The 27,874-nt window shown below is 39.5% G+C and overlaps 1 protein-coding gene across 1 annotated transcript in view; it reads left to right on the top strand.

Moving 5' to 3' along the window:
• The window catches only part of si:ch211-127i16.2 (putative flavin-containing monoamine oxidase A), a 53,939-nt gene that overhangs the window by 5,681 nt on the left and 20,384 nt on the right, over nucleotides 1-27,874 (top strand). The window contains exons 3-8 of the mRNA XM_004538416.5: nucleotides 52-232; nucleotides 675-789; nucleotides 1,383-1,540; nucleotides 2,433-2,522; nucleotides 8,351-8,435; nucleotides 14,483-14,583. Coding sequence (XP_004538473.3) covers nucleotides 52-232; nucleotides 675-789; nucleotides 1,383-1,540; nucleotides 2,433-2,522; nucleotides 8,351-8,435; nucleotides 14,483-14,583 — 730 coding nt within the window. The remainder of the gene's footprint in view (nucleotides 1-51; nucleotides 233-674; nucleotides 790-1,382; nucleotides 1,541-2,432; nucleotides 2,523-8,350; nucleotides 8,436-14,482; nucleotides 14,584-27,874) is intronic.

Genomic DNA, 27,874 nt, shown 5'->3' with positions numbered 1-27,874 from the left:
CACAGTAAAGACAAAAACAGTGGTTTTAAAACAGCATGCTTTCTCTTACAGTACTCAAACTCACGTCTTGAAGCTCATAAAAGAGCTGGGCTTAGAAGTCTACCCACAGTTCAATATGGGTAGAAAGGTGCACCACATGGGTGGGCCAACTTCCAAAGTTCGCACATACAAGACCAGCATTCCTGCTCTGTCCCCTGTGGTGCTAATGGACTTCACCCAGATCCTGTGGAAGGTGAGACTTGCACAGTAACATTCTATCGTTAGTACTTTGCCCAGTCAGAGTAGAAGGATCTGGAAATACTACAGTTCCAATCTATGATGTTTGGTTTGATTTCTTGTATACCAAACATATATTTAAAAAATTAATTTTATTATCCAATAAAAACGTAAAAGTTTCAAATCAATATGGTAATGATACTTTGTTTTCTGTTTTTGGATTTATAGGACAAAAGTGCATTTACCACATAGCAAAGTACCAGAAAATCTTGAGTCCAAGATAAATGGTTAGAGTACCAGTAGGAAGAATATACTGTGGGGAAAATTGCACTGGCAAAATCCTATTTGGCAGCCTTGAGCTATTCTTCTGTTATTATCGCTATCAATGGGATACTTTTGGTTCACAGTGGTGAACCATCACGTGTGGGTGTGATGTGATGATTTTCCTCTGCATTCAGATTGACAGACTGTGCGCAACAGTATGCGTCCAGGATCCCTCAAAGACTCCAAATGCTGAAGAACTGGACAGCATGACGCTGCACACGTACATTGAGAAACACGCTTGGACTGCAGGTCAGTTTAAAGAGTGCCTTTAACCTTCTCATTGCCTCAATCTTTCTCAAGCAAACATGTCGAGCTCCTCTGGTGAGACTCCAGAGATTCAAGTTTGAGTTCCTCATATCTCATCTTCAAAAAGTAGAAAACAAGATTAGGAAAGAAAATAGTTTCCACTGCAGATAAATGTACCAATAAAATATGTGCAAGAATTTGCTCACAATGATGCATGCAAGCATAATGGTGGCATGGAACCGTGCTTTAATCCTTTGGGAATCTCCCCTGTCAGAAAATCTGGCATGCATTTGTCAAGATATTGCATTGTGGGTGCTGCATAGATTATTAATGATTAAATTCTTTACGCCAAATCAAGTGACTCACTGCATCGGCAGATTCATTGAGAGAAAACTAAAAAAGGCATCTACATTTGACAGGATAATTGCAGAAGTGATAATTACCATCCTCTCAGGTAGCTCTTTCATGTAGCAAGCTGAATTTTTGACAGTGTACTCTGTGTTGGTTAGCTCATAACAATTTTATACTGTCATTGTAGGAAAATGTGTATTATTATCGCATGTGTGAAGGCTATAGTATGTATTATTCCATGACAGAACTAAAAGAGGAAATCGGGCTGTGTAGCAGGTCTGTCTTTGGAATTGAGCCATCCCAGATGTCTTTCCTATTCTTCCTGATGTATGCTACAGCTGCTGGAGGGCTACTGAAGCTGCTGGAGAGCACTCCAGGTTGTGCTCAAGAGTTCAAGATAAAGGTACATACCTATTATCATTCCCCACACTCAATATTGTTGGCACAAGTGCTTTTTCAAAACTTCAGGCCACACTGACCTTTTTATTTATTTATTTTCTATTAAACTTAGCACCTCCCAATCCATGTCCCAAAAATCCCACTGCCTCCCTTTGTCCTCGAAATATTGATTCGCATTTAAAGCCGCAGTCTTGTATTGGATTTTTCCACTTTTTAAGTCCTCTGGAAGCATAAAACTTGTGTGATCCATTTTTGTGTTATTGCTTCAGAAACTTCTCTCCCTCCCAACAATGGTCATGTGTAAAAATGGGCTGAGAGCCAAAAAAGGGGCATAAAAAGTAATTGACAAAAGAAGGCCTTTGGCTAAATGGTGCAAAGTGCTTGATGTTTAAACCTATGTTTTAGCACACTTCCTGCACTTGTTATCATCTGGAGCTGTTTTCTTTTAATTGCATCCTCGCTATGGCCTGGAATGAGTACCGCAGCATCACTGAACATGACACGGCACCAAATGTGAACTGAAAAAAGCGTTTCAACTTAACAGAAACTTATTCCTGTGGTATTTTATCCTTCCTCTCGACCTCAGGACTTATTTGTGTGCATGTATCATTATCACTTCTTTGTTGTTTTTTTCTCTACTTAAGCAGCTGTGAACATTTGCTCATATTTTGTTTTACACTGGTGCAAAAACCCCCAAAACAAAACAAAAAACCTACCTGAAGTCAGTTTTCTGGCTTATGAAGACTAACCAGGAAACTTTTCCTAGAAATACACTTGAGAGCAATGCAAATTGAAATGTATAGAAAAATCGATCATTTGCAGGGGTCAAGTATTTTGTTAATTAATAATAATAGTTTTTAAGCACACCTTGAAGTCTAATATCTGCCTCTCCACAGGGAGGCACCCAACAGCTTTCAGAGTGTCTGGCAGACCGTGTTGGATGGAAGAATGTCCGGCTGGGTTGTGCTGTGACAGCCATATGGCAGGTAGGGTACAGTAACGACTCACTCAGGGATTGATGAGGCGCGACACAGAGATAACAGCTTCCTCAGTAGGGAAACAGGCTGTCTCATATGAAGGCCCTGTCTGTTCTGCTTGAATGTCTCCTTTATCCACAGCTGAGAGACTAAGAGGGCTCCATGTAAATGCAGTGCTTCTCATCAATATATTTTCTTGTTTGAAAAAAAACAAAAAACAACAACCCACCCATAGCTACAGCCATCAACTTTGACACAAAATCTGTGCAGACATAAATATTCTACAAATATTTACTTTGAACAAAAACAAAAATAAAAGAAACACTTCACGTCTCTGAACCACAACTCATAGTCCCCTTCAGGTTGGATGACTATATATGCCTTTCCACACTCCGGGCTGTTTGTTCTCATTTTCACGCCCCACGCTCCCTCAACCTTTCTTAGTTATCACGGCTCTCATTAGTACCCGGTTATCTGCCTGGACTGGGAGTCATAGTTGCCACAGTTTACAGGCAGTAACCAAAATGTTCTGCATGCTCTGTTAGTTCAGTTAGTTCACTCTTTGGTGATTTTTACAGTTCAGTTGCTCGAGTTGTGTTTTATTTACATTTCCCTAGAAACCCTGATCCACCTGTGAAGTAGTCAAACTCGAACGTCAAGGAAGGTGGTAGGGAAGCAGACTACGCAGACATTTCAGGTTTCCAGACGTGAGCAATTTATTTACAGTGAACTTAATTTAATGTGTAACTTAACAAAACTTTCCCCCAAAGTAACTCAATTAACAAACCTCAACAGAACATGGATCTGGTAACACAGCTCACCTCTCCTCTCTCATCTGAATCTGGTAGAGACTGGCTTTAAATAGGGCCATCAGTTTCCCTTCAATTAGCCAAGGCAGTACCACTCACTTGAACTGAGGGATCTAAAACTCTACACAGATGATTAAAAAGACACAAAACGTCACACTTCTAATTGGCACATTTACACAACTAAATGGCTGTATTAAGGAAAAGAAAAAGATTCAACAAGTCCCTTTAAACCTTAACACAAACAAAAGGAAGCATTTCTATGGACAAAGAAACACTTCCACTTCGTTCGACCTGCTGATGTCACGTGTGACATCATCAGGACTTTAAAATGAGGAAATGCTAGGCAGGCGTTTCCTCACACCTGACCCTCATGAAGACTGAAAAGAAAGAGCATTATAAGTATGAACAAATTACTTAATCTGTAACATAATAAAATATAGAGAGACATGTAACTGAGTATTTGCCTTAATTTGCAGAATGTTTGATTTGCCGGCAATAGAACGCTTACACAAACAAACCCGGGATAGTGAGTGCAGCAATGTTACTTGACAAATAGCAAATCATAGCAAATAAATAGAAACAGAATAATGTGCATAATGTGCAAAAAAAAGGTAAACACATATGGGACAAATGGAGAGCATTGCAACTGCTCATCCACTTTGTCACACCAGCCCTCATTTCTTTGGATTTTGCTTCCAAGAAGCCAGACTTTCTTGTCATTTTTCAAAGTGGTCTTGAAAAATTGTTCTCCAGGCTTTGTAAAGGTCTTTCAAAGTTTTTGCTTTGAAGATTGGTGGCTTTTCCAGTCCAGCCCTTGTAATCATGAATCATTTAAGCATAGAAAGTGCACATAGCATGTGTGATTTATTTTATTTTCAACTTTAATTTATATATTTTATCTTATTCTTTCCCAGTTAAATTTACCCTTCATTCTAATTTGTTGTTGTACAGTCATTTCATTTTTAACTTTAATTTTTATATTTTATTTTATTCCTTCATAGTTAAATTGACCCTTTTTAATTTTCACATTTATTTCCTATCTTATTCATAGCATTTTTTTTTGTTTCTTTAGGTCACGAGCAGTTGTGTAAGCATTTCACTGCACCGTTATCTCTAAACATAACAGACAACTTAGCAAAGAACCAATCTTAAATTGTACCTTTAGACACTGTGACACTAGCAGCTTGTCGCAAAAATACAATTTGTTCCCTTTTTTTGTTGAAACTATGAAAAATGCCAAATGTAACACAGTTTGACAGACATAAAATAGTATTTTTGCACCAACAAGTTTATTCCTAAAGACTTATTAGCTGACAAATCCTGGCATGATTTGCAGTGTTAGAAAACCTAGAAAACTGCTAGACAAGAGAAGAAGTGGAAGACCTTAAAAAAAAAAACTCTACAGCAGATGAACAGCATCTGAAAGTCATGCCCTCTTAATAGATATAGGGAAACATTCCAGCAAAGACCTGACACAGGACCTGAGAGATGCATCTGGCCCTCCAGGTGTTCCATCTACTGTTCACTGAAGCCTCATCAGAAGTTCTCAATGGAGGCAGTGTCAAGAAGCCATTCATAAGGAACAGAAAAGCTGGTTTACACAAGGAATGGACTGAAAACATCACCATTTGAAAAACATGTGATTGCCGATGGCATCCCTTTTCAGCATGAAAATAATCCCAAACACATTGCCAATGCAGTGAAAACACATCTACTGTAAACAGAAAAACACAATAGGACACAATCAGGCATGGATTGGCCTCCCCAGAGCCTAGACTTCAACATAACTGAAGCAGTGTGGGATCATCTTTACTGAGAATGGAATAAAAGGTAACCAACATCCAAAGAACAAAGGAACCTGCACTTTTATTTATCTTTTTATAAAGATTTTCACAGACATACAAAAATCTTAAATTATGTTGTCTTTCATTGCAAATTTACTTATAGCCCAAAAATTTAAAAAGCTGCTTAAGAAAGAGGTTTTTTTTAATAAGTGTCTAAAGTAAAACAATCAAATGAAAAATATACTCAGTCCTGATAAATATTAATTACTTAGAAAATATCTAAAGGTAAAACTGCATCATTTATGAAGTAAATGGTCACAAAAAGGCAATAGCGTGTACTAGCACAGACTGGGTGAAAGACGGGGCACACCCTTGACATTTTGCCAGCCTATCAAAGCACTAACACGTATTGACAGACAAACACATTCACACTGACATTCACAGCTACGGGCAATTGGGAGTTTTCACTTCACTTAAGATAAAGCAAAGCACAGAAAGGAAACAAATACAGGCATGAGAAGCTCAAAATACTTCACACAGAGATGTCCCATTTGGTGAGGCTGCGATAACACTCAGGAACCTTTTGCCGACAGACATACGGCCTTGCCAAAAACAAAACAAAAAAATAAGAAAAAGATATCAGAAAATAAAAACACGATAACAACTGCATGTGACAAAATCTCACATTTGATTATAACATTTTCCAGCTGTAACTCTGGGAGTTATGCCTTCGCGAAGCATGGAGACAAACGAATTAAGAGTACTACTAAGGACTAGGAACAAATGCCAAGCTTCAGCCTCCTCTGAAAGCATTTTTTAGTAACCTTACCCTATTTCCCAATGTTGCCACTGAACAGTCAAAAATTTCAAGTTGAATTGAGGTTCAATCAAACACATATTTGAAAAACTGCTATTTTAACTGAAGAACGTGAAAGAATTCTTCCATTTTTGGTTTTTATAGCTTCATGTCATTGCAAGTCTGTTTCTAAAAATGGTCAATCAGAGTATGCTGAATCAGAAAGGAAGCAGTTTGTTTTTTCCCCCCTACAATTAAATGTTAATAAATAAATTAAAATAAAACTCACTGATTAAAAATACATGAGCACTGCTTTGCAGTTAGAGGTCAACCTCTTTGCCTGGAGAGTTAGGTGCACCAGTGAAAGTCATTGTTATTTTTCTTTCTTACACAGTGCAGACGTTCTGTTCTTTCTAACGTTCGCTGAGAATGATTATTTTACACCTAAATGCAGTTGAAATGAAAGCACAGCCATTATCTCTAACTTATGTGTCTGGTGAATCCATCAGACGCCATCTGAAGTTATAAAATCGGACCAGCTTCAATTTAAAGGATTGAAAAAAAAAATATTGCTTTACCTGCTGAGAAAAAAAGTCATTTTTATATGCAGACACCGACTTTCAGTGATTCAAATGTAATTGGACAATTGACTCAAAAGCTGCTTCATGGAGAGGTATGGGCTATAACTTTGTTACTTCTTCATACATTAAGCAGGTAAAGAGGTCTGGAGATGATTCCAAGTGAGGCATTTGCATTTGAAAACTGTTTCTGTGAACCCACAGCATGCGGTCAAAGGACCTCTCAATGTCACTGAAACAAGCCATTCTAACAAATCCATCAGGAAGATAGCACGGACATTTTGATGGCTCCACGATAAAGAAAGACCTCTTTACAACATCCAGAGGAGAACACTCTGCAGGGGGTATGCACATCATTATCCAAGCCTGTCATTAAGCAATAAGTAACTCAGAGTCATTCTGAATTTTTTATTAACAACATGTAAAGCGCAACATGGCTACAGGCTCCTGCATATATAAGCTACTGAGACCTCAGCCTCTCTAATCATCTGATCTGGGTCTTATATTTTAAGGGAAAAGACAACCACACAGCTGAGGTTTCAACTCCTAAACTTTGGAGTACCCCATCAGATTTACACAATCAGTGGTTTCTTTTACAAGCTGCTGAAAACTCTTTTTAATAGCTTGTCTTATCCTTAATCATCATTCTATTATTTTTGTCTATAACTGACATCTAATTTCACCTATGCTTGTGAAAGTATGTAGGAATAAATGGAAGACCATATGTTTGATATGACACGATATGTTTATCCAAAATGTGAAGCACTTTGTAACTCTGTGCTTTAAACAGTGCCACAAATAAAAGGTTGTTGTTGGTTTCTTAGGGATTAAGAGGGTAACTAAAAACCAGGTGCTGTTAATCAAAAGCATTTGATTAACTGATAATCAGTATGTGTGACCACCTCTATAAAAGCTTTGTGTTAACACAATACCACAATTTTCCAAGTTGTGAACATCTAGCAAATTAAGGTCACTGCCACTTACAGAAACAGCAAAAAAACCAAATAGTGAAAAACAAAGAGCTACATCTCAGATCTTTAGATGTAAATGTCTACATAAATTCCTACTTCTGATAGTTTGACACTGCCTCTACCTCCATAAACCACCATTTAAAAGTTGTTTCAATCAAAACTGAGACTGGTGAGTGAAACTATAGCATGTGATTAACATCATCATGATGACTACATCGATAATGGCAGAGGGGGTACTCTGCCATTATCGATGTAGTCATCATGATGCTGGGAATGGCCAATACCATTAGACTATGAGGATAGAGCTAACTACTCAAAGCAACTTTGCAATGATCAGCTGTGAAATAAATAGAAATAGACCAAAAACAAGACAGAAGAATTACCACAACCCCCTTACTACAGGATTTTCTTTTAATGTGCTGTAATGTAATGTACATGCTTTTATATACTGTATTTCTAGTCTCACTGACCACTCTGTGTAATCCAGACTTTTCTTCATTTAAAAAGATCTCTAAAAGCACATTCGTGGAATACTTAATGAACACAGACAAGTAAATATGATTTATCATTTAACAACTCTCCTCATAACTCATTCTCCAAGGACTACGGTTCACTTAATGTAACAAATATATACAACACATATATAACAAGATGATTATATAATGTGGCTTAATGGAAAACAAAACCCCAGAATTTAACCGTGGTGGGGGAAAAAGGTAATTCAACAGAACAAAGGGACAAACAACTGAGGGCAAGGAACTTCATTTTGTGTATACTGTATTGGTAATAAATTATATCCAAAATCGATCAAAGAAGTAACCTAAAACAGCTCTACCATATCAAACAAAATGAAATTTAGTTTTTAAAATAAAACTGTATTCCTGTTTGTGTTTAAACAGGATGCTGAGTGGGCCAGGGTGATGACTGCTACAGACACCTTCTTGTGCAGAGCTGTGATTGTCACCTGCCCCCCTCATTTGGCAGGTCAGTGTGCGTCTCCCACCACTGTCAACTTGCTAAATGAAATTCTCAGTGATGCAGAAGGCAAATATCCTTCTCACTCATCTGTCTGTCAAATGTGGCAAACTGTCCATCCATGCAGATAAATCTATGATTTTCCTAAATCTTCTTCAGCTCTAGAGTGTGGCAGCCACTTTGGCTGAAGTACACTCAGGTCTCCAGCTCATGGACTGCCTGGATTAGATTCTGAACCACAGCAAATGTTAAAGCCAAAACTTTAACTGGAGTCTAACATGACTTACAACTGAAAGCTGTGGGAAGTTGAAAGTGGCAAAGATGCCATTACCAACCTTTCTAAATTCAAGTTACCAAAGCAGGGAGTGCTTTACATATTTTGGACTGTTTGTAATAAGCTTTAGCTGAACCAAAATTCAAAGGAAAGCAATGCTATAAAATTATTTTTACAGACAGGTGATTTGTTTACTCGTGGCTGTCTGACAATATATGGGGATTTTTCTCAACCCTTGATTTATTTTCCTCATATGGAAATAGAGATACCCGCACCCCAGCATCTAATCAGCTACAGTAGAAAATTGTGTTGATGTTGATTGGGATTTGGATTTGATTTCTGCCTTCCAGCTGGTGCTTGTCATGTGTAGGACACACACCAAGGGTGGAGTTGATGCAGGTTGAAGTTGTGACTGGAAGCACACTTGGTTTTGCCAGGTTTGGAAAGGGCTGAAGCTAAATCCGAAGTGCAGGCTTATACTGAGTCTGTTCCTATTTGTACTAAGCTGGCAAAAGATCTGTCACTCAAAGCCTCATAGTCAGAGCCATGGACCAAAGTCAGGATCCTTAATGAGACAGGTCTGAGAGCAATGTTGAATTATGCAGCATGGATTGCTCTGGCAGTGTCACACTTTGGCCCTAAATCAGTGTGGGGAGGTTGACAGGGACTCTTGAAAGCCAAAGTCAACCCAGTGATTGAGACGACATCTCTCCCAAAAGAAGTTGGGTGTAAATTTAACAAAGGTTTGCAGCTTAAAGTCCTCTTTGTGACATGTTTCAGGTTGAATTTTCTGGGAACTGGGTAAACCTGGGCAGCTTTGTGATTTGTGGGTGTGAGAAAGAACAAGCCAGGTGGGATTGACGATAAAGACGAAATGATACCAAGTCTCTCTTTGACGGCTGAAGTCTAAAATTATATTTGCTGTATGCACAGCACCTGTCTCTTTTACAGATTTTTGGTGCTGACATTTCAATCGAATTGTAAAGTCACTGGAGTAATGGGCAGCTGGTTACAAAATGTGAAAACCCCCCAAACTTCCCGAGTCTACAGGATGCCTGGCATCAAGATGTGCCACTATATTCACACACACCAGGATTTGTTTTCTAATACATCATCTTAGACCTGTTCCTGGCTCCTGTATTTACCTCCCTGTTCATCCATCCATCTTTTGTAATGAATCCCGTCAGGTTTTTTTTCTTTTTGATAGCCCTTCTTTCACTCATGTTCATGATTTATGAACTGTTTTGTCACACGGCATATTGAGATTGCTATGCATGAAAATGATGAATGTGGAATTAGGATCTGTTGCCATGTGTTAATTTTGAAATGTGGACATGCAAAATATTTGGATGTTTTTCTTGGCAAATAGTTTATAGGTTAGTATGTTTATAGAATCTGAGACTAGATACGATTAAGATAAAAATCCTGAAAAGCATTTTCAAATTTCTGTTTGTTTGTTTGTTTGTTTTTTAATATAATGCAATTAAGCATACCATCCAATATTCAGCAACAGTTACAGAGAGCTTTGCAGCTGCTAAATTAGCATTTAGTTTCACACCGTATTACTGTTTCTCATTTCAGGAAGCTCTTAGTAGAACATGCTGTGAGTGCACGCGTTTGTGTGGGCTTGTCTGTGTGTATTTATTTTGAAAGCGGTGAAGCTAAAGTTCTCAAAGACTGCAAACTCACAGTACCTGAGTATAGTGGGATGCATATCTCGTGCAGGAGGAGCTGCTCTAATTAGAAGAGGCTTGGGCAATGGTGAGGAAATGTGCCATTCACGTCTGGTTTACACTAGTAGAAAAATGGGTAAACAGTGCATTAGCAATGATTTTGACAACTTACACTGCATGAGTCAGGATTCTAGGTCAGTATCTGCTGTGCTGTGAATGAAACTAATGGAGCCTAATTTAGGGATTAAACATGAAGTGGGAGCTAAAGTGATTGTGAAGATAATTAACGCACTGTGATTTTTATCTTGCTGAGTTTAAACTCAGTGGAAATAAATTTCACTCTCTCTTTATATTTTACATCTCTCCTGATGAGTAATATAGCAAGTGTTGAAGAACAAACAATCATAGCTATAATTTGCAAACCTTCATTGACCAATGGATAATTGCTATGGAAAATTTGGTCTCCTGGAAGGCTAAACCATGGTCGATATGAGCTTTTGTCATTGGAGATTGATCGTTACTGTTTTTTTTTTTTGTTGTTTGTTTTTTTTTTAGGTCAGTAGGGATGTTAGTTTTTGAAAGATAAAAATGATGATATAAAAAAAAAGGGTCTGAAGTGACCATTTAACAAACTACATTTTTGGGGGGTTAAACCTGATCATTAAAAAGCTGTGGTTAGTCCTTTGCATCCAAACAAATAGAAATGGTCACTGAGGCTTTAATGCACTGTGTGTGCAGTCAGTGTAGCTTGATTGTATTTAACCGATACAGTATAATCAAATAGGTTTGGTTTTTTTTTTTAAATGATATCTCCTCATCTCAAACATGCCATTCTTCATTTCTGAGCATTTTCAGCTGCCATGCCTTTATTGTGGTGGTAAAATATTCAGTGCTACAATAAATAATAGATAAAACTTGTCTGTATGGGCACTGCATAGTATGCATTTTAAAGGTATGATGGGATAACATCAGCAAACAACACAATACTGTAGTTGCCCTGAACAGCCCTGTAGTAATAGTTGTGCAGTCAAACAGTAATACGAAATATCAAGAAGTTGTTGCCCAGATAAGAGATTACTGCATAAAAGTATGTCTTAATTAGATTCTCATTTCTATTCAGAAAACTGTAAGGCATGGTTTCCTGGCACTAAAATTAGTAGTCAAGATTACAGTCAGGTATTCAGAAGCAATTAAAAGTCATTCAATATCAAAGCATAGTTAAATTAATTAGTAAACAAATTGCTTTGGACTCAGAGGTCATTGTCCTCAAGTCCACTTTTGCTTAGACCAACAGCAAACCTCGAACAGTGGTGTAGGTATGGATGGGGGAGGGTGTATATGTCGACTACTGCGCCTTCAATTTCAATAAGTGTCAAGGGGATGCATAGGTAATTCAATAAAGGGTCTGTGCTGTAACATGGCCATAGATACAGACCTCCATCTTTAACATTTTGTTTAAGTGGTTGATGAAGAGTGCTGCCCATCTCTAATGGCCTTACAGATTTATGATAGTAAGTAGCGACTGCTATTTCTTTGGTATTCATTTGTCATTATTACCTGTATCTTTTAAATTAGCTCTGGGTATGGATACCTCCCCAGGATTATGGCCAGAACTGTGATTTTTTCCTCCTTTGTTTCAATCAAACAGCTGACACATTAATTTATTTTTCTATTTTCAGATGCAATTATCTTAGCCAGTTACCTGGCAAGAAGGTGTGTGTGTCACTATTTTTTTTTCCCTTTTCTCCACAGCAGGTTGCTGAGGCTTACGCTGTGGACTGCTCTGTTGTTTTTGTGAGGATGGAAATGATTATCTTTTACAGCTTACAAAAAGACAGCCGGAAGTTTTCATACTTTTTAAAAGATTTTTTTTTGCACCACTCCTCATAAATTGCCATTCAGAAGCTGCATCTCTGAATCATCACCCCTTTGATGTTATGTCTTGATTTGAGTGGCTTTTCAAGTTTCACTTTCCTCATCCTTCTAACAGTCAAAGACACTGAAAGTGCCAGTACCGTATGCTGTGCTAAAAATTCAGAATGAAAAAGTAATGGAAATTTTGAGGCCTTAGTTGCCGAAGGCAACCGCAGATGTGACTTGCAGGTCACATCCCGAAGAAATTGAGAAAGTGTGGTTACTGTTGTCCAGGAGTGCATTCACAAAAATTAAGTCAGAGAGGATCAAATGCCAGAATTTTTTTAAAAGGAAGGACATGAAATGAAGACAGACAGAATGACGATGAAAAATTGAAAGGAAACCACTCAGAGGGGAAGCAGTATCCTCAGATGTCAGAGTATTAAGGGTCAGGAACAAAAATTTGTGCAGATAGCTTGGACGCTATGAGATGCTCTTGAACTTGCCACTGTTTTGCATAGATGACAGTGTAATGCAAAAAATCACTGAATAGATGTAACACATGTCAAATTTTAAAAGGTCCATGCAGTCAAATAGAAATGATAATGTGAGGACAATGACTATCCGATCAAAACTAAAAATACTGTCAGCCCTTGAGTGTTGGACCCAGTGAGGAACCAAGAGACTATCATTGCCTTAAGTAAACCCATTTATTTAGTAATTAAATGCTCTAGAGTGAAGGATATTTTGTTATTGTCAAAGTGGCTTTTCCACTTTTATATCAGACAGGGAAAATCATCAGTATTTATCCTGTGTATATACTGAAATCTGTGCTCTCAAAGCTTTATGATTTAACCCACCTTTTCAGAAGATGCCAAAAACAAGGGGACCTCAACAGTAAAAAGAACAGAAATTATCGGATACCTTAAAAAGATAAGACAACAGTGTTATTTTTCTTTCTGCTGCAAACAGCTGATGGCTGTCTCAAATAGGAAAATTTGCTCGCACTCGCTCATGTTTATGTAAGTGCATAAATTGCCATTGCATTGTTCCTGTTTTATACTTTTACCTATGTCGCCTTGATTTGACTGTGATTTTGAGTTGCGGTAGCAAAGTTCCACAAAAGTGTCACAACAGATTAGCATATTTATGAGCGGATGATTTCACTGCACTTTTGTGTTCAAAAGCGTGAGATGCCAGTGCATGTATTTACTTATCTGCAATTCAACAGCTGTCTGACAGAAATGTGGTAAAAGACATCCCTTGCCATCAACTTAGCAATGCATGGTGTCAAAAATAGTATTATGGATAGATACCACTTGACAGGTCTTATGTCATGTGTACAGTGCCGTCAATTGAATGTCTAGGTGCCCATGTCAAATTAGTTTTGAGCCACTTATCATGTCACTGTTTTTCAATTATACTGCTTCAAGCTCATAAATTTTGTTCTGTATTGAGGGCATTATTTTGAGGTTGCTGACAGGCCCTTGACGGTTTCAAAATGATGTTTCACATCTTCCAGTGGTTCATTCGTTAAAAGCCTGGCTTCTAGCCAGATGTTGGTACACTTGCCAGGACAAGCACAGAAACAGCTTGCCTTCTCTTTATGCGTGACATACGCTAACTCTAACAGTACTGATGAAGTTACTTGACTGCCTTCACATCAGTGAGATTGAGCTTTAACAGATGTAAGCACTGTGATTAGTACTCTGAAGCCAAGCAGCAGAGAGAGTTGCAGTAGGTCATGGCAATTTATTTAGAAGGTCATTAATGCTAGTCAGTGATTAAAGATAAAGCCTGATCAATAGAAGGATTAGCTCCTGAGTTCTGTCTTAACTTTAGTTCCTTTACTCTGTGTTTCAAAATAAAAAAAATTAAAAAAGTAGACTAGTCCTATGTGTTATAGTATGGTTTATAGTAAAGCGCATGAAGTAAGATTAGTGAAGGTGATGCACTAGAGGGCAGTTTTTGGGGCATCTGTCAGTAAGGAGGTAGAACAGGCTGTCTACCAATCAGAAGGTTGGTGGTTCAATCCCCAGCTCCTCTAGCCTGCATGGCAAAATGATGCAGTGTGAGTGTGTGAATATCAAGTTGAAAGCATTAGGACATAGAAAAAAAGCAACTCTATGAATGTGTGAGTGAATAAGGCTTGGAATAAAAATACTTTAAGTGCTAAAATAGATATGAAAACCACTCTGTTTATTTAAGTACTAGTCCAGATTAAGATTCATGGTATACCTTTGTTTTCCCACCAGCAAAGATCAACTACCAACCAGCCCTGCCCAGCCAGAGAGAATTCCTTACTCAGAACATGCCTGTGGGTCATATGATAAAATTCATTATTACCTACAAAATGGTAAGTAGAAAAAAAAAACAAGAACACACAGAAGCAATGTTTATATGATTAAGGTTATGATGATCTAATCAAGAAGCATTTGTTTTAAATGATAACTCTTTTCCCTTCAAATCTGTTGGGCCAAAGTTACATATAATTCACTCCAATTAATTTGGTAGTTACCACATTTAAGACTGATTGGCTATGGTCGATAATGAAGTTGGTTGTAGATTAAAAAGGTTTTATGTGACTATATATTAGGGGTGCAACGATATTTGTATTGATATTGAACCGTTCGATACAGTGCTTTCAGTTCGGTACGCATATGTATCGAACAATACAAAATTTGTAATTTATTTTATCAACTTTCCTTCTATGCTGTCTGTGTTGAGCGCTCAGTGAATCTGCGTTCGACTACTCCGCCTAGGCTGCACTGTCGAGTGCAGATCCACTGAGTGCTCAACACAGACAGCATTGTCAGAAGGAAGAGCGCAGGGCAAGCTAGTGAGACAGAAGTTAAGCTCTCCTTGCAACATGGCAAATTGAACCTCCCCCACCCTCATTCAGATCTGGCCTTTGGAATTATTTTGGTTTTCATGTGACCTATGACCCCGAAGGTAAGCGCGTCATGGACTAAAGTAAAACAGTATGTTGGATGTGCCATGCAATGCTCAATTACATGGGTGGGAGCTAGTGTGTTAGCGTAGTTAGCCGAACTGAGCCTCCACGTGTACAAACCATGACGGGGGGTCATGGAGCCAAAAGTCCGGCAGTTTCAGCGCCACAGCGAACGTAGCTGCAACAGGAGGCGGAGGTCCGGCGGCCGCTGATGCATCCATAGCGGAGTCTGCGTTATCTACGGCCCGTTGCATGCTCGAGTCAGGGGTCACCAATGTGGAGGTAAGCATCAACGACACAGAGCTCTCAGTTCTCACTCCTTCTTTATTCGTCTCCAACATCAACTGCGCATATCGTGCCACAAAACACAGGAACACACTTCCTATACACCGGGTGTGAGTGGAGTCCTCTAGTGGTCCACCACTATATATATATATATATATATATATATATATATATATATATATATATATATATATATATATATACACACACACACACACACACACACACTTATTAGGGGTGCAACGATACTCGTATCGATATTGATCCGTTCGATACAGTGCTTTCGGTTCGGTACGCATATGTATCGAACAATACAAAATTTGTAATTTATTTTATCAACTTTCCTTCTGACGATGCTGTCTGTGTTGAGCGCTCAGTGGATCTGCGCTCGACAGTGCAGCCTAGGCGGAGTAGTCGAACGCAGATTCACTGAGCGCAGGGCAAGCTAGCGAGACAGAAGTTAAGCTCTCCTTGCAACATGGCAAATTGAACCTCCCCCACCCTCATTCAGATCTGGCGTTTGAAATTATTTTGGTTTTCATGTGACGTATGACCCTGAAGGTAAGCGAGTCATGGACTAAAGTAAAACAGTATGTTGGATGTGCCACGCATTGCTCAATTACATGGGTGGGAGCTAGTGTGTTAGCGCAGTTAGCTCATTAACGTGTTGGCCGTCCAGCCCCATGCACGGGGCGATCCGCGGTAGCTCATTAACGGAGATTTGCCGTGTTGTGGCGTTAATGTCATTTCAACGAGATTTACGGTGACAGCACTAGTGGGAACACAACGAATATGACTGCACATTTACGCCGACAAACAACAAGCACGCATGCTACAAACTTTACCCGAGTTATTTAGACAGCCGTTAGCACATGATTCTCCTTATGGGGACCTGATATGTTTAATATGCTGCTGAGAATATAGCCCAGAAGAAGCGTATAGTATATCTTTTATTTTGGAAAGAGCCATTTCTCTGTAATAAACTCTCTTTTCCAAAGATGAGTGATTCCTCAATCAGATACAGGGCTCACAAAATCGCTAGCCCGACGTCCCGGGCCTAGTGATTTTTCCAGTCGGGCTACCAAGATCTATCTCTGCCCTGCCCGTCGGCCTATCGTGGGAAGGAAAAATATTGTTACAACTTTGTTTTATTGATTTCAACAATGACATACAAAGTTAGCAACAGCTAAGTCAATCTTGATTTCAGAACAGTGGTATGTCCATTATACCCTCCAACCCCCCAACCCGAATTCTCCCCCTACCAGGTCCACACTAGACAAAACACCGCAGAGAACCAGTCTCTGCCCACACACACAAAAAAAACAAAAACAACATCTCAGGACCCATACACATAACAAGCATAACCCCCCCCCCCCGCAACCAAACAAACAAACAAAATCAAGCAAAGCAAAAAAAGAGAAAACAAAAGCAGAGAAAGTACCAAACAAAACAAAAGGAAAAAGAAATAGATAAGGTATAAGTAAGATTTAAAAAAGACAAAAAAAAAAACAAAAAAAAAAACATTATAATGTAGCTTCGCTCAGTTCACTTCAGACTCAGGAAGTAAAGTAATGGTGTCCACCAGCAAGAGAAATGATTTCCAGATTTTGTTAAATTCCCTAATAGAACCTTTTAGAGAGAATCTAAGTTTTTCCAACTTTAAGTTAAAGAGTACATCTCTCACCCAATGATCATGAGTTGGGGGGTGGGGAAGCTTCCACTTCAACAGAATAAGCCTCCAGGCCAGTAAAGTGGTAAAGGCTAGGGCCTGTTTGAGGGGACCAGATAAGTTCAAGTCAGGAGGAATGCCAAAAATTGTGGAGAGTGGGTTAGGAAGGACAGTCTGGCCATATGCTTGGCTAAGTGTGTCGAATATATTCCTCCAAAATGCACTCCATTTCGAACAAGACCAAAACATGTGGACATGGTTGGCAGGCGATAGTCCGCATCTGCTACAGGCATCACTGATGGTTGGATAGATTTTAGATAATTTTGCGTTTGTATAGTGTACTTTATAGACCACCTTGCACTGAATCAAAGCATGGCGAGCACAAATTGAGGACGAGTGAATCAATTTCAAAGCATTTGGATTATCTCCAATAAAGGTTGGAGAAAAAGGGAGTGGTGAGCTGAGTATTGATGATAATGAGTAACAGCTAGATGCAGTTTCCATTTGTACCCAGACTGTTGCAGGGGGGTCGTTATGAACCCAATGTAAAAGTTTTTGTATGCTAGCTGCCTAATAGTAGTGTCTAAAATTGGGCAGACCAAGACCACCGTCACTTTTAGAGGACTGAAGAATAGACTTGCGAATTCTAGCTTGTTTCCCTCCTCATACAGTGGGGCAAAAAAGTATTTAGTCAGCCACCGATTGTGCAAGTTCCCCCACCTAAAATGATGACAGAGGTCAGTAATTTGCACCAGAGGTACACTTCAACTGTGAGAGACAGAATGTGAAAAAAAAAATCCATGAATCCACATGGTAGGATTTGTAAAGAATTTATTCGTAAATCAGGGTGGAAAATAAGTATTTGGTCAATAACAAAAATACAACTCAATACTTTGTAACATAACCTTTGTTGGCAATAACAGAGGTCAAACATTTACTATAGGTCTTTACCAGGTTTGCACACACAGTAGCTGGTATTCAGGCCCATTCCTCCATGCAGATCTTCTCTAGAGCAGTGATGTTTTGGGGCTGTCGCCGAGCAACACGGACTTTCAACTCCCGCCACAGATTTTCTATGGGGTTGAGGTCTGGAGACTGGCTAGGCCACTCCAGGACTTTCAAATGCTTCTTACGGAGCCACTCCTTTGTTGCCCGGGTGGTGTGTTTTGGATCATTGTCATGTTGGAAGACCCAGCCTCGTTTCATCTTCAAAGTTCTCACTGATGGAAGGAGGTTTTGGCTCAAACTCTCACGATACATGGCCCCATTCATTCTGTCCTTAACACGGATCAGTCGTCCTGTCCCCCTGGCAGAAAAACAGCCCCATAGCATGATGTTTCCACCCCCATGCTTCACAGTAGGTATGGTGTTCTTGGGATGCAACTCAGTATTCTTCTTCTTCCAAACACAACGAGTTGAGTTTATACCAAAAAGTTCTAGTTTGGTTTCATCTGACCACATGACATTCTCCCAATCCTCTGCTGTATTATCCATGTGCTCTCTGGCAAACTTCAGACGGGCCTGGACATGCACTGGCTTCAGCAGCGGAACACGTCTGGCACTGCGGGATTTGATTCCCTGCCGTTGTAGTGTGTTACTGATGGTGACCTTTGTTACTTTGGTCCCAGCTCTCTGCAGGTCATTCACCAGGTCCCCCCGTGTGGTTCTGGGATCTTTGCTCACCGTTCTCATGATCATTGTGACCCCACGGGATGAGATCTTGCGTGGAGCCCCAGATCGAGGGAGATTATCAGTGGTCTTGTATGTCTTCCATTTTCTGATGATTGCTCCCACAGTTGATTTTTTCACACCAAGCTGCTTGCCTATTGTAGATTCACTCTTCCCAGTCTGGTGCAGGTCTACAATACTTTTCCTGGTGTCCTTCGAAAGCTCTTTGGTCATGGCCATGGCGGAGTTTGGAGTCTGACTGTTTGAGGCTGTGGACAGGTGTCTTTTATACAGATGATGAGTTCAAACAGGTGCCATTCATACAGGTAACGAGTGGGGGACAGAAAAGCTTCTTACAGAAGACGTTACAGGTCTGTGAGAGCCAGAGATTTTCCTTGTTTGAGGTGACCAAATACTTATTTTCCACCCTGATTTACGAATAAATTCTTTACAAATCCTACCATGTGAATTCATGGATTTTTTTTTCACATTCTGTCTCTCACAGTTGAAGTGTACCTCTGGTGCAAATTATTAAATTGTGCACAATCGGTGGCTGACTAAATACTTTTTTGCCCCACTGTATGAAATGTGACAGAATCTTTTCTAACTTGTCAAAAAATGCCTTGGTAAGAAGAATCGGAACATGTTGAAAAAGATACAAGAATTTTGGGAGGACACTCATCTTTATCAGGTTAACTCTCCCTGCCACTGACAATGGTAGAGAAGTCCAGTGGTCACAATCTTTCCCAACATTTTCTAGTAGGGATAGAAAATTCTCCCTCATCATTTTATGTATAGAAGAGGAAATAAAAAACCCCAAATATCTAAATCCGGTTTCTGTCCACTTAAAAGGCACTATTGAGTGGGGAAGAGCTCTGGCCAGGGAATTGAGGGGTTGCAACTCGCTTTTTTGATAATTGACCTTATATCCTGACAGTGTACCATATTGGTCCAGTATGTCAAAAAGCACCGGGAATGAGTTTAGAGGGTCAGAAATGTACAGGAGCAAGTCATCTGCATAAAGGGAGAGTTTGTGAGTCACACCACACCTTGTAATGCCTTTAAATCTATCCTCTAAACGCAGCCATATTGCAAGAGGCTCGATAGCAATGGGGAATAGGAGGGGTGAGAGAGGGCACCCTTGCCTAGTGCCCCTCTCAAGTGGAAAAGGCAAAGACAAGTTGTTGTTAGTACGAATACAGGTGGATGGCGAGGAATATAGTAGCTTAACCCAGAGAATAAAGTCAGCCCCTAAGCCAAACCTATCCATCACCTCATAGCTCCACTCGACGCGGTCGAAAGCTTTCTCCGTGTCAAGAGATACCACAACCTCTGGAATCGAGTTGCACGATGTATGGATAATATTCAAGAGGCGTCTTGAATTGTCATATGAGTGCCTGCCGGCCATAAATCCCGTCTGGTCAGAGGCGATAATTTGTTACAGAACACGTTGTAGCCTAAGTGCGAGGATTTTAGATAGTATTTTAAAATCAATATTTAAAAGAGAAATTGGTCTGTAACTGCTGCACAACAGAGGATCCTTGTCCTTTTTCAAGATTAAACAAATAGTAGCTTCGGACAAAGTCTTGGGTAATTGACATTTTGAAAAGGCTTCATTATACATATCTTTCAACAACGGTGCCATAAGATCAGAATTGACTTTATAGTATTCTGCAGAGTAACTGTCAGGGCCCGGCGATTTACCTGTGTTTAAGGATTTAATGGCTTCTTGTACCTCTACTACAGTAATAGGTCCCCCTAATCCCTTCGTCAGATCTCTATCTATTCTTGGAAAATGTATATTTTGGAGAGTTTCTTCTGATAGAGGGGGAGAGCTTGAAGTGTACAGATTGGAATAGAAACTTACAAATACTTCATTAATTCCCTCTGGGTCCGATATTATGTCACCAGCAGCAGACTTGACCTTTGGGATTAGCTTGGAGGTTCCTTCGGCACTGGCTTGATAAGCAAGAAGTTTCCCTGCCTTGTCACCGGATTCAAAAAAGCGTTGCTTAGTCTTAATTAATTATAAATTTAAAATAAATGTTAGAATCCACAAGGGGGTTCTTTATAAGTCTGCACTTTGCTTGATTAAGAAAATATCATATGTTACAGTGACATGTGGGGAAATTAACAGCTGATTTTAATTGCAGACAAAACTTGTATATCAATAACAAAACAAATTGCAGTTTCCGGTGTAGAAAAAGTTTAAAAATATTTATTTGGTAAGCAGAAGTCTTTATCAGACAGCAAATAACTAACTTGACACATTTATACATCAATCTGACAACAATCTGTACAAAAAGCTTCGAGCACATGAAATTTGATTTGTGTAATCTAATCCATTTTGCACTTCCACTACAACACCACAGTTAATTAACAAAATGCTTCTGTGCCTTGTTAAGTAACTGAAATTGTCAGCTGTACAGAACATAAAACAATTTGTGCTCATGCAAACATTTATTTGATCAGTGTCTTGGCAAGATGCACTAAGATTCCAATAAACACATGGAAAAACTGCTCACTGATAGACAATATGGTGTCATTTTTACTCTGCTCCTGTGCATCTGCAGAAATTCTATAGTCTCAGATGTATGGAGACCTTACTTTTATCAATTACGATCATGAGTTGTAGCCCAGGAGCCATGAGTCATATGTCTGAGATATACATGTTTAAAAAGGTTAAACATAATAGATGTAAAGCATATACATTTCCCTGACAGGCTGAAGAAAATAAGAGTATACGTGAATGGAAGGGAAACAAATCATCACGAGAAACAAAGTTCATTGTTTGTAGCTCTTGAAAAGAGAACCATTATTTCTTTGTGCACAGTATTATCACGGCTGGTGGGTCAAGACATAGACACCAAAGGATGCCTTGTGCCTAATTTGGCTGCCAGCTGCCTCTGACTATTCATGTATAAAAGTACAAAAAACAACATTCCCGTGGTGTAGGTGCACCCATTTGCTTTATCAGATGTTTTAACACTACCGTTGTGTGGTCTTACATGTGTATGTGCAACTACTTTCATCCTGCTCTAATGTCAACGTGAAAATGCTCTTTAACAACTTGGTGAGTGACAAAACTATCTAATTTTCCCTACAAAATACCTCTGTTGTTGACCTTAATGGTTGTTTTTAGTATTTTGAACATCTAAATCCGCGGTTCTAGTGTTCCATTTCATTTCTGCACTTTATTTTAGCCAATTTCTGGTTAAATCTGGTTTGCATTATTTATTTATTTATTTTTTGGGAGTAGTAATTAAACATTTTTTTTGCAGGTTTTATAGGGAAAAACAAAAACCAAACAGCTGAATTTCCACTCACCTGTGCTACTCTGGGATTTGGAAATCAAACCTGATTGCAGCAAAAACACCTGATTCACCTAGTATTTTCCAACACATAGCACAACCTCCAAATCAAATCAAATCAAATCACTTTTATTGTCACATCACATGTGCAGGTACATTGGTACAGCACATGTGAGTGAAATTCTTGTGTGCGAGCTTCACAAGCAACAGAGTTGTGCAAAATACAATAACATAAACAGGCAAAATACAAGAATGGCTACATCTGAAACTAATAAATATATGTACAATATATAATAGTATATGCATTTCTGGATGTGTATACTAAATATTTTTCTACATGTGTGTGTGTGTGTGTGTGTGTGTGTGTGTGTGTGTGTGTGTGTGTGTGTGTGTGTGTGTGTGTACACATATTTTACAAATTAAATAGAGTAAACAATAAATAAAATATATAAAATAAATAAAATAAAATATACAGAGTGAGACATGTGCAAAACAGTGGCATTACTGTACAGTATGGAGTGCATAATGTTAAAGTTCCAGTAGTGAAGCTGAGGTGTCTATGAAGCGTTCAGCAGTCTGATGGCCTGGTGGAAGAAGCTGTCTCTCAGTCTGCTGGTACGGGACTGGATGCTGCAGAACCTCCTTCCTGATGGAAGTAGTCTGAACAGTTTATGGCTGGGGTGACTGGAGTCCTTGATGATCCTCCCCGCTTTCCTCAGGCACCGCTTCCTGTAGATGTCTTGGAGGGAGGGAAGCTCACCTCCAATTATCCGTTCAGAGCACCGCACTACTCGCTGGAGAGCTTTGCAGTTGTAGGCGGTGCTGTTGCCATACCAGGTGGTGATGCATCCAGTGAGGATGCTCTCAATGGCACAGTGATAGAAGGTCCTGAGGATGCGGGGGCTCATGCCGAATCTTTTCAGTCTCCTGAGAAAGAAGAGGCGCTGCTGCGCCTTCTTCACTGTTTTGTTTGTGTGTACTGACCACGTAAGATCCTCAGCCAGATGTACACCAAGGAACCGGAAGCTGCTCACTCTCTCCACAGCAGCGCCGCTGATGGTGATGGGGGTGTGTACTTCTCTGCACCTCCGGAAGTCCACTATCAACTCCTTTGTCTTTGCGACGTTGAGGGTGAGATGGTTGTCTTGACACCAGTGGGTCAGGGCGCTGACCTCCTCCCTGTAAGCCGTCTCATCACTGTTGGTGATAAGACCCACCACTGTAGTGTCGTCCGCAAACTTCACAATGATGTTGGAGTTGTTAGTGGCTGTGCAGTCGTAGGTGTAGAGTGAGTATAGGAGAGGGCTCAGTACACACCCCTGTGGAGCACCAGTGTTCAGTGTGACGGGGGATGAGGTGATGCTGCCCAGTCTGACCACTTGGCGTCTGTCAGACAGGAAGCTAAGGATCCAGCTCCCCCACCCTCATTCAGATCTGGCCTTTGGAACTATTTTGGTCTTCATGTGACGTATGACCCTGAAGGTAAGCGAGTCATGGACAAAAGTAAAACAATATGTCGGATGTGCCACGCAATGCTCAGTTACATGGGTGGGAACTACTGCGTTAGCGCAGTTAGCTCGTTAACGCGTTGACGCCGTCCACCCCCACGCACTGGGCGATCCGCGGTAGCTCGTTAACGGAGATTTGCCGTGTTGTGGCGTTAATGTCATTTCAGATTAACCCTGACAGCACTAGTGGGAACACAGCGAATATGACAGCACATTTACGTCGACATCATCCTAGTGCAAAGACAAGTGGAAGCAGACAAAAACAACAAGCATGCATGCTACAAACTTTGCCCGAGTCATTTAGACAGCTGTTAGCACATGATTCTCCTTATGGGGACCTGATATGTTTAATATGCTGCTGAGAGTATACCCCAGAAGAAGTGTATAGTATAGCTTTTGTTTTGGAAAGAGCCATTTCTCTGTAATAAACTCTCTTTTCCAAAGATGAGTGATTTCTCGATCAGATAGATTTATTATTTTATCCCTTTGTTTAAGCAACATTAAATTTAAAAACTGTACGTTTGAGTTAAAATATATATTTATAATTTTAATAACTGACAAATTAAAAAAGCATGAAAATATTTTTGTATCAAAAAAATATCGAACCGTGACACCAATGTATCAAACCAAACCGTGAATTTTGTGTATCGTTGGACCCCTAGCCACAGCTGCCCTGGGGCAGACTGACAGAAGCAAGGCTGCCATATCGCGCCATCGGCCCCTCTGCAGGACACCGGCCCTCGAGGCCTGGAGTTGGACACCCCTGGTGTAAAGGAACTTGACTAGCCTGCACAGAGTCCTGGTCTCCACCTGATAGAACACCTCTGGGATGGGATTAGAGCACAGACTGTGAGACAGACTGTCTCATCTAACATCAGTACCTGACTTCACAAATGTGCATGCGTAAGAATGGCCAAAAATTCCCTAAAACACACTCATAAGTAGGGATGGGTATCATTTAGGTTTTATCCGATACCAGTACCAAACTGGTACTTTTGGAACGGTGCCGGTGCTTAAACTGTGCTTGAACCGGTGCTTAAAGAATGAAGAACACAAACTTTGTCCAAAACCCTCTCATGTTCAGCTGTTTTTTTGTAAAAAGATAACAATGTTAGCCTTTTCTGCAGCTATAGGGGATTTATGGTATCACTCTTGGCTGGAAGCAGTGTTTAAACAATGGGGGGAAAAAAACTATCCAAAAACCTCTCATGTTTAACTGTTTTCCACTGTTTCTTTGGTCATTTTAGCTTTTTTGGCCAGGGTGAAGGGAGTATCTGCCATCAAACAAGAAGACAGCCGCATGTAACTACGAGGTGTTTGCTAGTTCACCTTACGTGCATTAATGTAATAACGTGGTTAGCCTACTCAACGTAAATTACACATGGACAACATTAAGCTACTCACGCAGAGAAGAACGGCTGCTGCTGCCATCATCACCCGTCATCATTTCTGCTACACTGGCAGGGCTAGGGGCCAGGACTCTCCTCTTCGGGTTTTTGGGGGATGTTGCAAACTCCGGGACCGATAACAGGCAACCCACCCGGAGTAGATGTGCTTGGTGTGAGGTCTCGCAGCAAGCTATCAAATACGGTGCATTTCTCGGCTTTTAAAAAAAAAAAAACAATATGCGTCGCCAGGTGTTTCATCAGATTCAAGGTGTTACCTCCTTTGCACAGTATCACCTTAAAGCACTTGTTGCAGGCTGCTGAGTTTGCATCTTTTGCTGTGAAGTACAGCCAGACTTTTGACCGGTTCGCCTTGGGCGTTTTTAATCTGTATTTCTGCTCTAAAAGAACGTACGTACCTGGGCCTGCCTACTACGCTCGCAAAGGTAAAATGATTGGCTGGAATCCAAAGTGTGTGACATCTCAGGAAAAAAAAGCACCGAAATAAAGCACAGAAATGTGCGCTGCTTTTCGGTCTGGTTACTACCGTTTATGTCAGAACGCACCGGATGCCGGTACCCATCCCTACTCATAAGCCTTGTGAAAATCCTTCTCAGAAGAGTTAAAGCTGATATAGTTCCAAAGGCCAGCACACATCAAAGATTAAACCCTATGGATTAAAAAAGGGATGTTACTCCAGTTCAGTTTTGTGCATCTGTGAAGGCTTTTGGCAATATAGTGCATTTGTCTTGCCAGAATCTGCTTTCTCTTTGGATTGTTTCTAGAATAGGAAATAATGTGAACTTAAACAGCATATTGGATGCTCGTTTAGCATTTGAATTAGCCTGGGAGAGTTGATATGCCCTGTGTAGATAATAGATGAATTTGTCATAAAGTATATAAAACATAAAAAATATCAAATATAAAAAATAAAAGCTTAATTTCAATCACAATGTAAGCACATTTTGGTTGAAATCTATTTAGCCTTTTTGTGGGTGGTTGTTGGGGTTCTTAGCAGTGAATAACTAATCAAGATCCAAAAAGGAAACTGTAATTGAAACCAAGTCTCCAGTAATCATGTATTAAGCAAAGTCATTATTTATTTTGAGCAAAAATACAATGGAAATAATTAAAAGAGAGAATACAAATTCAAAGCAAGATCCAGAAATATGCTTTCAGAATCACAGTTGCCATTATACAATGACACTGATCACAATGTTAGAGAGAAACAGCATAAAAAGATGACTCATCACACATTTAAATTCATGTGGATGTAAATGTGACAGCCCATGCTTATACAAATGTAAATGCAGAATACATAGTAGCATTAGTAATACCATAATTTGTGATACAATGCTGCTAGTAGCAGTGGTCATATTATGTTTTCTTATAAAATTCCCCATGTCACAAAGTGAATAAATTCTTAAAATAAAAAGTTTAAGTGTTATTTGATGCAGGTTCAAAAAAGTCCCTACTTTCCAAAAGCCTGTGCTGTAAGAACATTAAAGTTACTTATTATTACATGAGGCTATGAGATTGCCAGAAAGCAACACTTAGTGTGTGTGACAGAGCCAAATGATTATAATTTTATGAAGCATTTGTATTACATTTGTACATCTCATGCTATTTTACTGCCACAGGATGGTCTTCACATACATGAAATGTCTTCAAATTACCAACACTCCAATATATGAAAATAAAATTATAGTTACACATGAACATGTAATTTGCATTAGCAACGACATATTATACTTTATAATATTACTAATATTATAATATTGTTCAGTAAAACAAAGCTGTCACAGACTGTATATTTATATTGAGCACACATTTCTTAAAAAAACAAAATAAAACCCACAATTACTGACAGGTTTTGGATCTGTTGTTTTTGAAAGAAATTTAATGAGGAATCAATTTAATATTTAATCACCACAAATCAGGGATTTTCCTTTATAAAATAACTACATAGATGTACTATACAGAGGCCCATCCAGTGATGTGTTACCTAATTTAAGGCTGATTGATCATTATAAAAAGCCTTTGCCAGTAATGGTAATTGCCGATTAAAGAAGCACCGCTTCTTGTTCCCTAGTGTAGTTGCATGTCTGGAGCTTCAGCTTAGGTTTCGATAACAGTCTCAAAAGGGGTAGAGATGCAAAGAAAAAAGCCACTCCTGATATTGGCCCAAAAGATCAACATGGGCAAAGGGACACAAAACCTGGACAGAGAAACATTGGAAAATGTGCTATGAACAAACAGTCTGTGTTTGAGATGTCTGAACCAAAAGAAAAACAGCTGTGAGATGTAGAATAAATACACAGATGCTGAAAGAGGTGGTTGGTCCCAACTACTATGGTTTAACATCATTCTAAAGTGAAACCAGATAATAACCAAAAGTTCAAAAATTATACACAAATTTTTAAAGAAGTTGGTCAGGTAACTTCAGGTCAGGTCAGGTATTCAGTAACTGAGTGGCCAACACAGGACCTCCACCTTATTACTAAGGTGTTGTGTGAACAGCGTATCAGTATGGTACAAAGTAAGTGCTCAGTAAACTAGGGCTGTGCGATATGACCAAAATCTCATATCCCGATATTAAAACATCTATTGTCCCGATAACGATATAAATCACAAAAATGTAACATTCTCTGTAAAGCTCAAGTTGCGTGAAGTGTTTCCAGCTGGGCGTCGTGTACCTGGAGTCGAGTGTTTTACTGATGCATGAAACTATAAATTTTTAGACATAGGTTGTAACGGCCGCCGTTTTCTTTGTGAGTATTTATTACACGGCGTGCTGCGGGGAAAAGCCTGTTCTAACGTTTGACTCTAAGGTTTATTTTTTAGCACCTGACGGCTCTTTTTTAATTG

This window comes from Maylandia zebra, linkage group LG7, assembly GCF_041146795.1.
Source record: "Maylandia zebra isolate NMK-2024a linkage group LG7, Mzebra_GT3a, whole genome shotgun sequence".
NCBI classification, from domain to species: Eukaryota; Metazoa; Chordata; class Actinopteri; order Cichliformes; family Cichlidae; genus Maylandia; species Maylandia zebra.
This window is presented reverse-complemented; position numbering and strand designations above follow the sequence as displayed.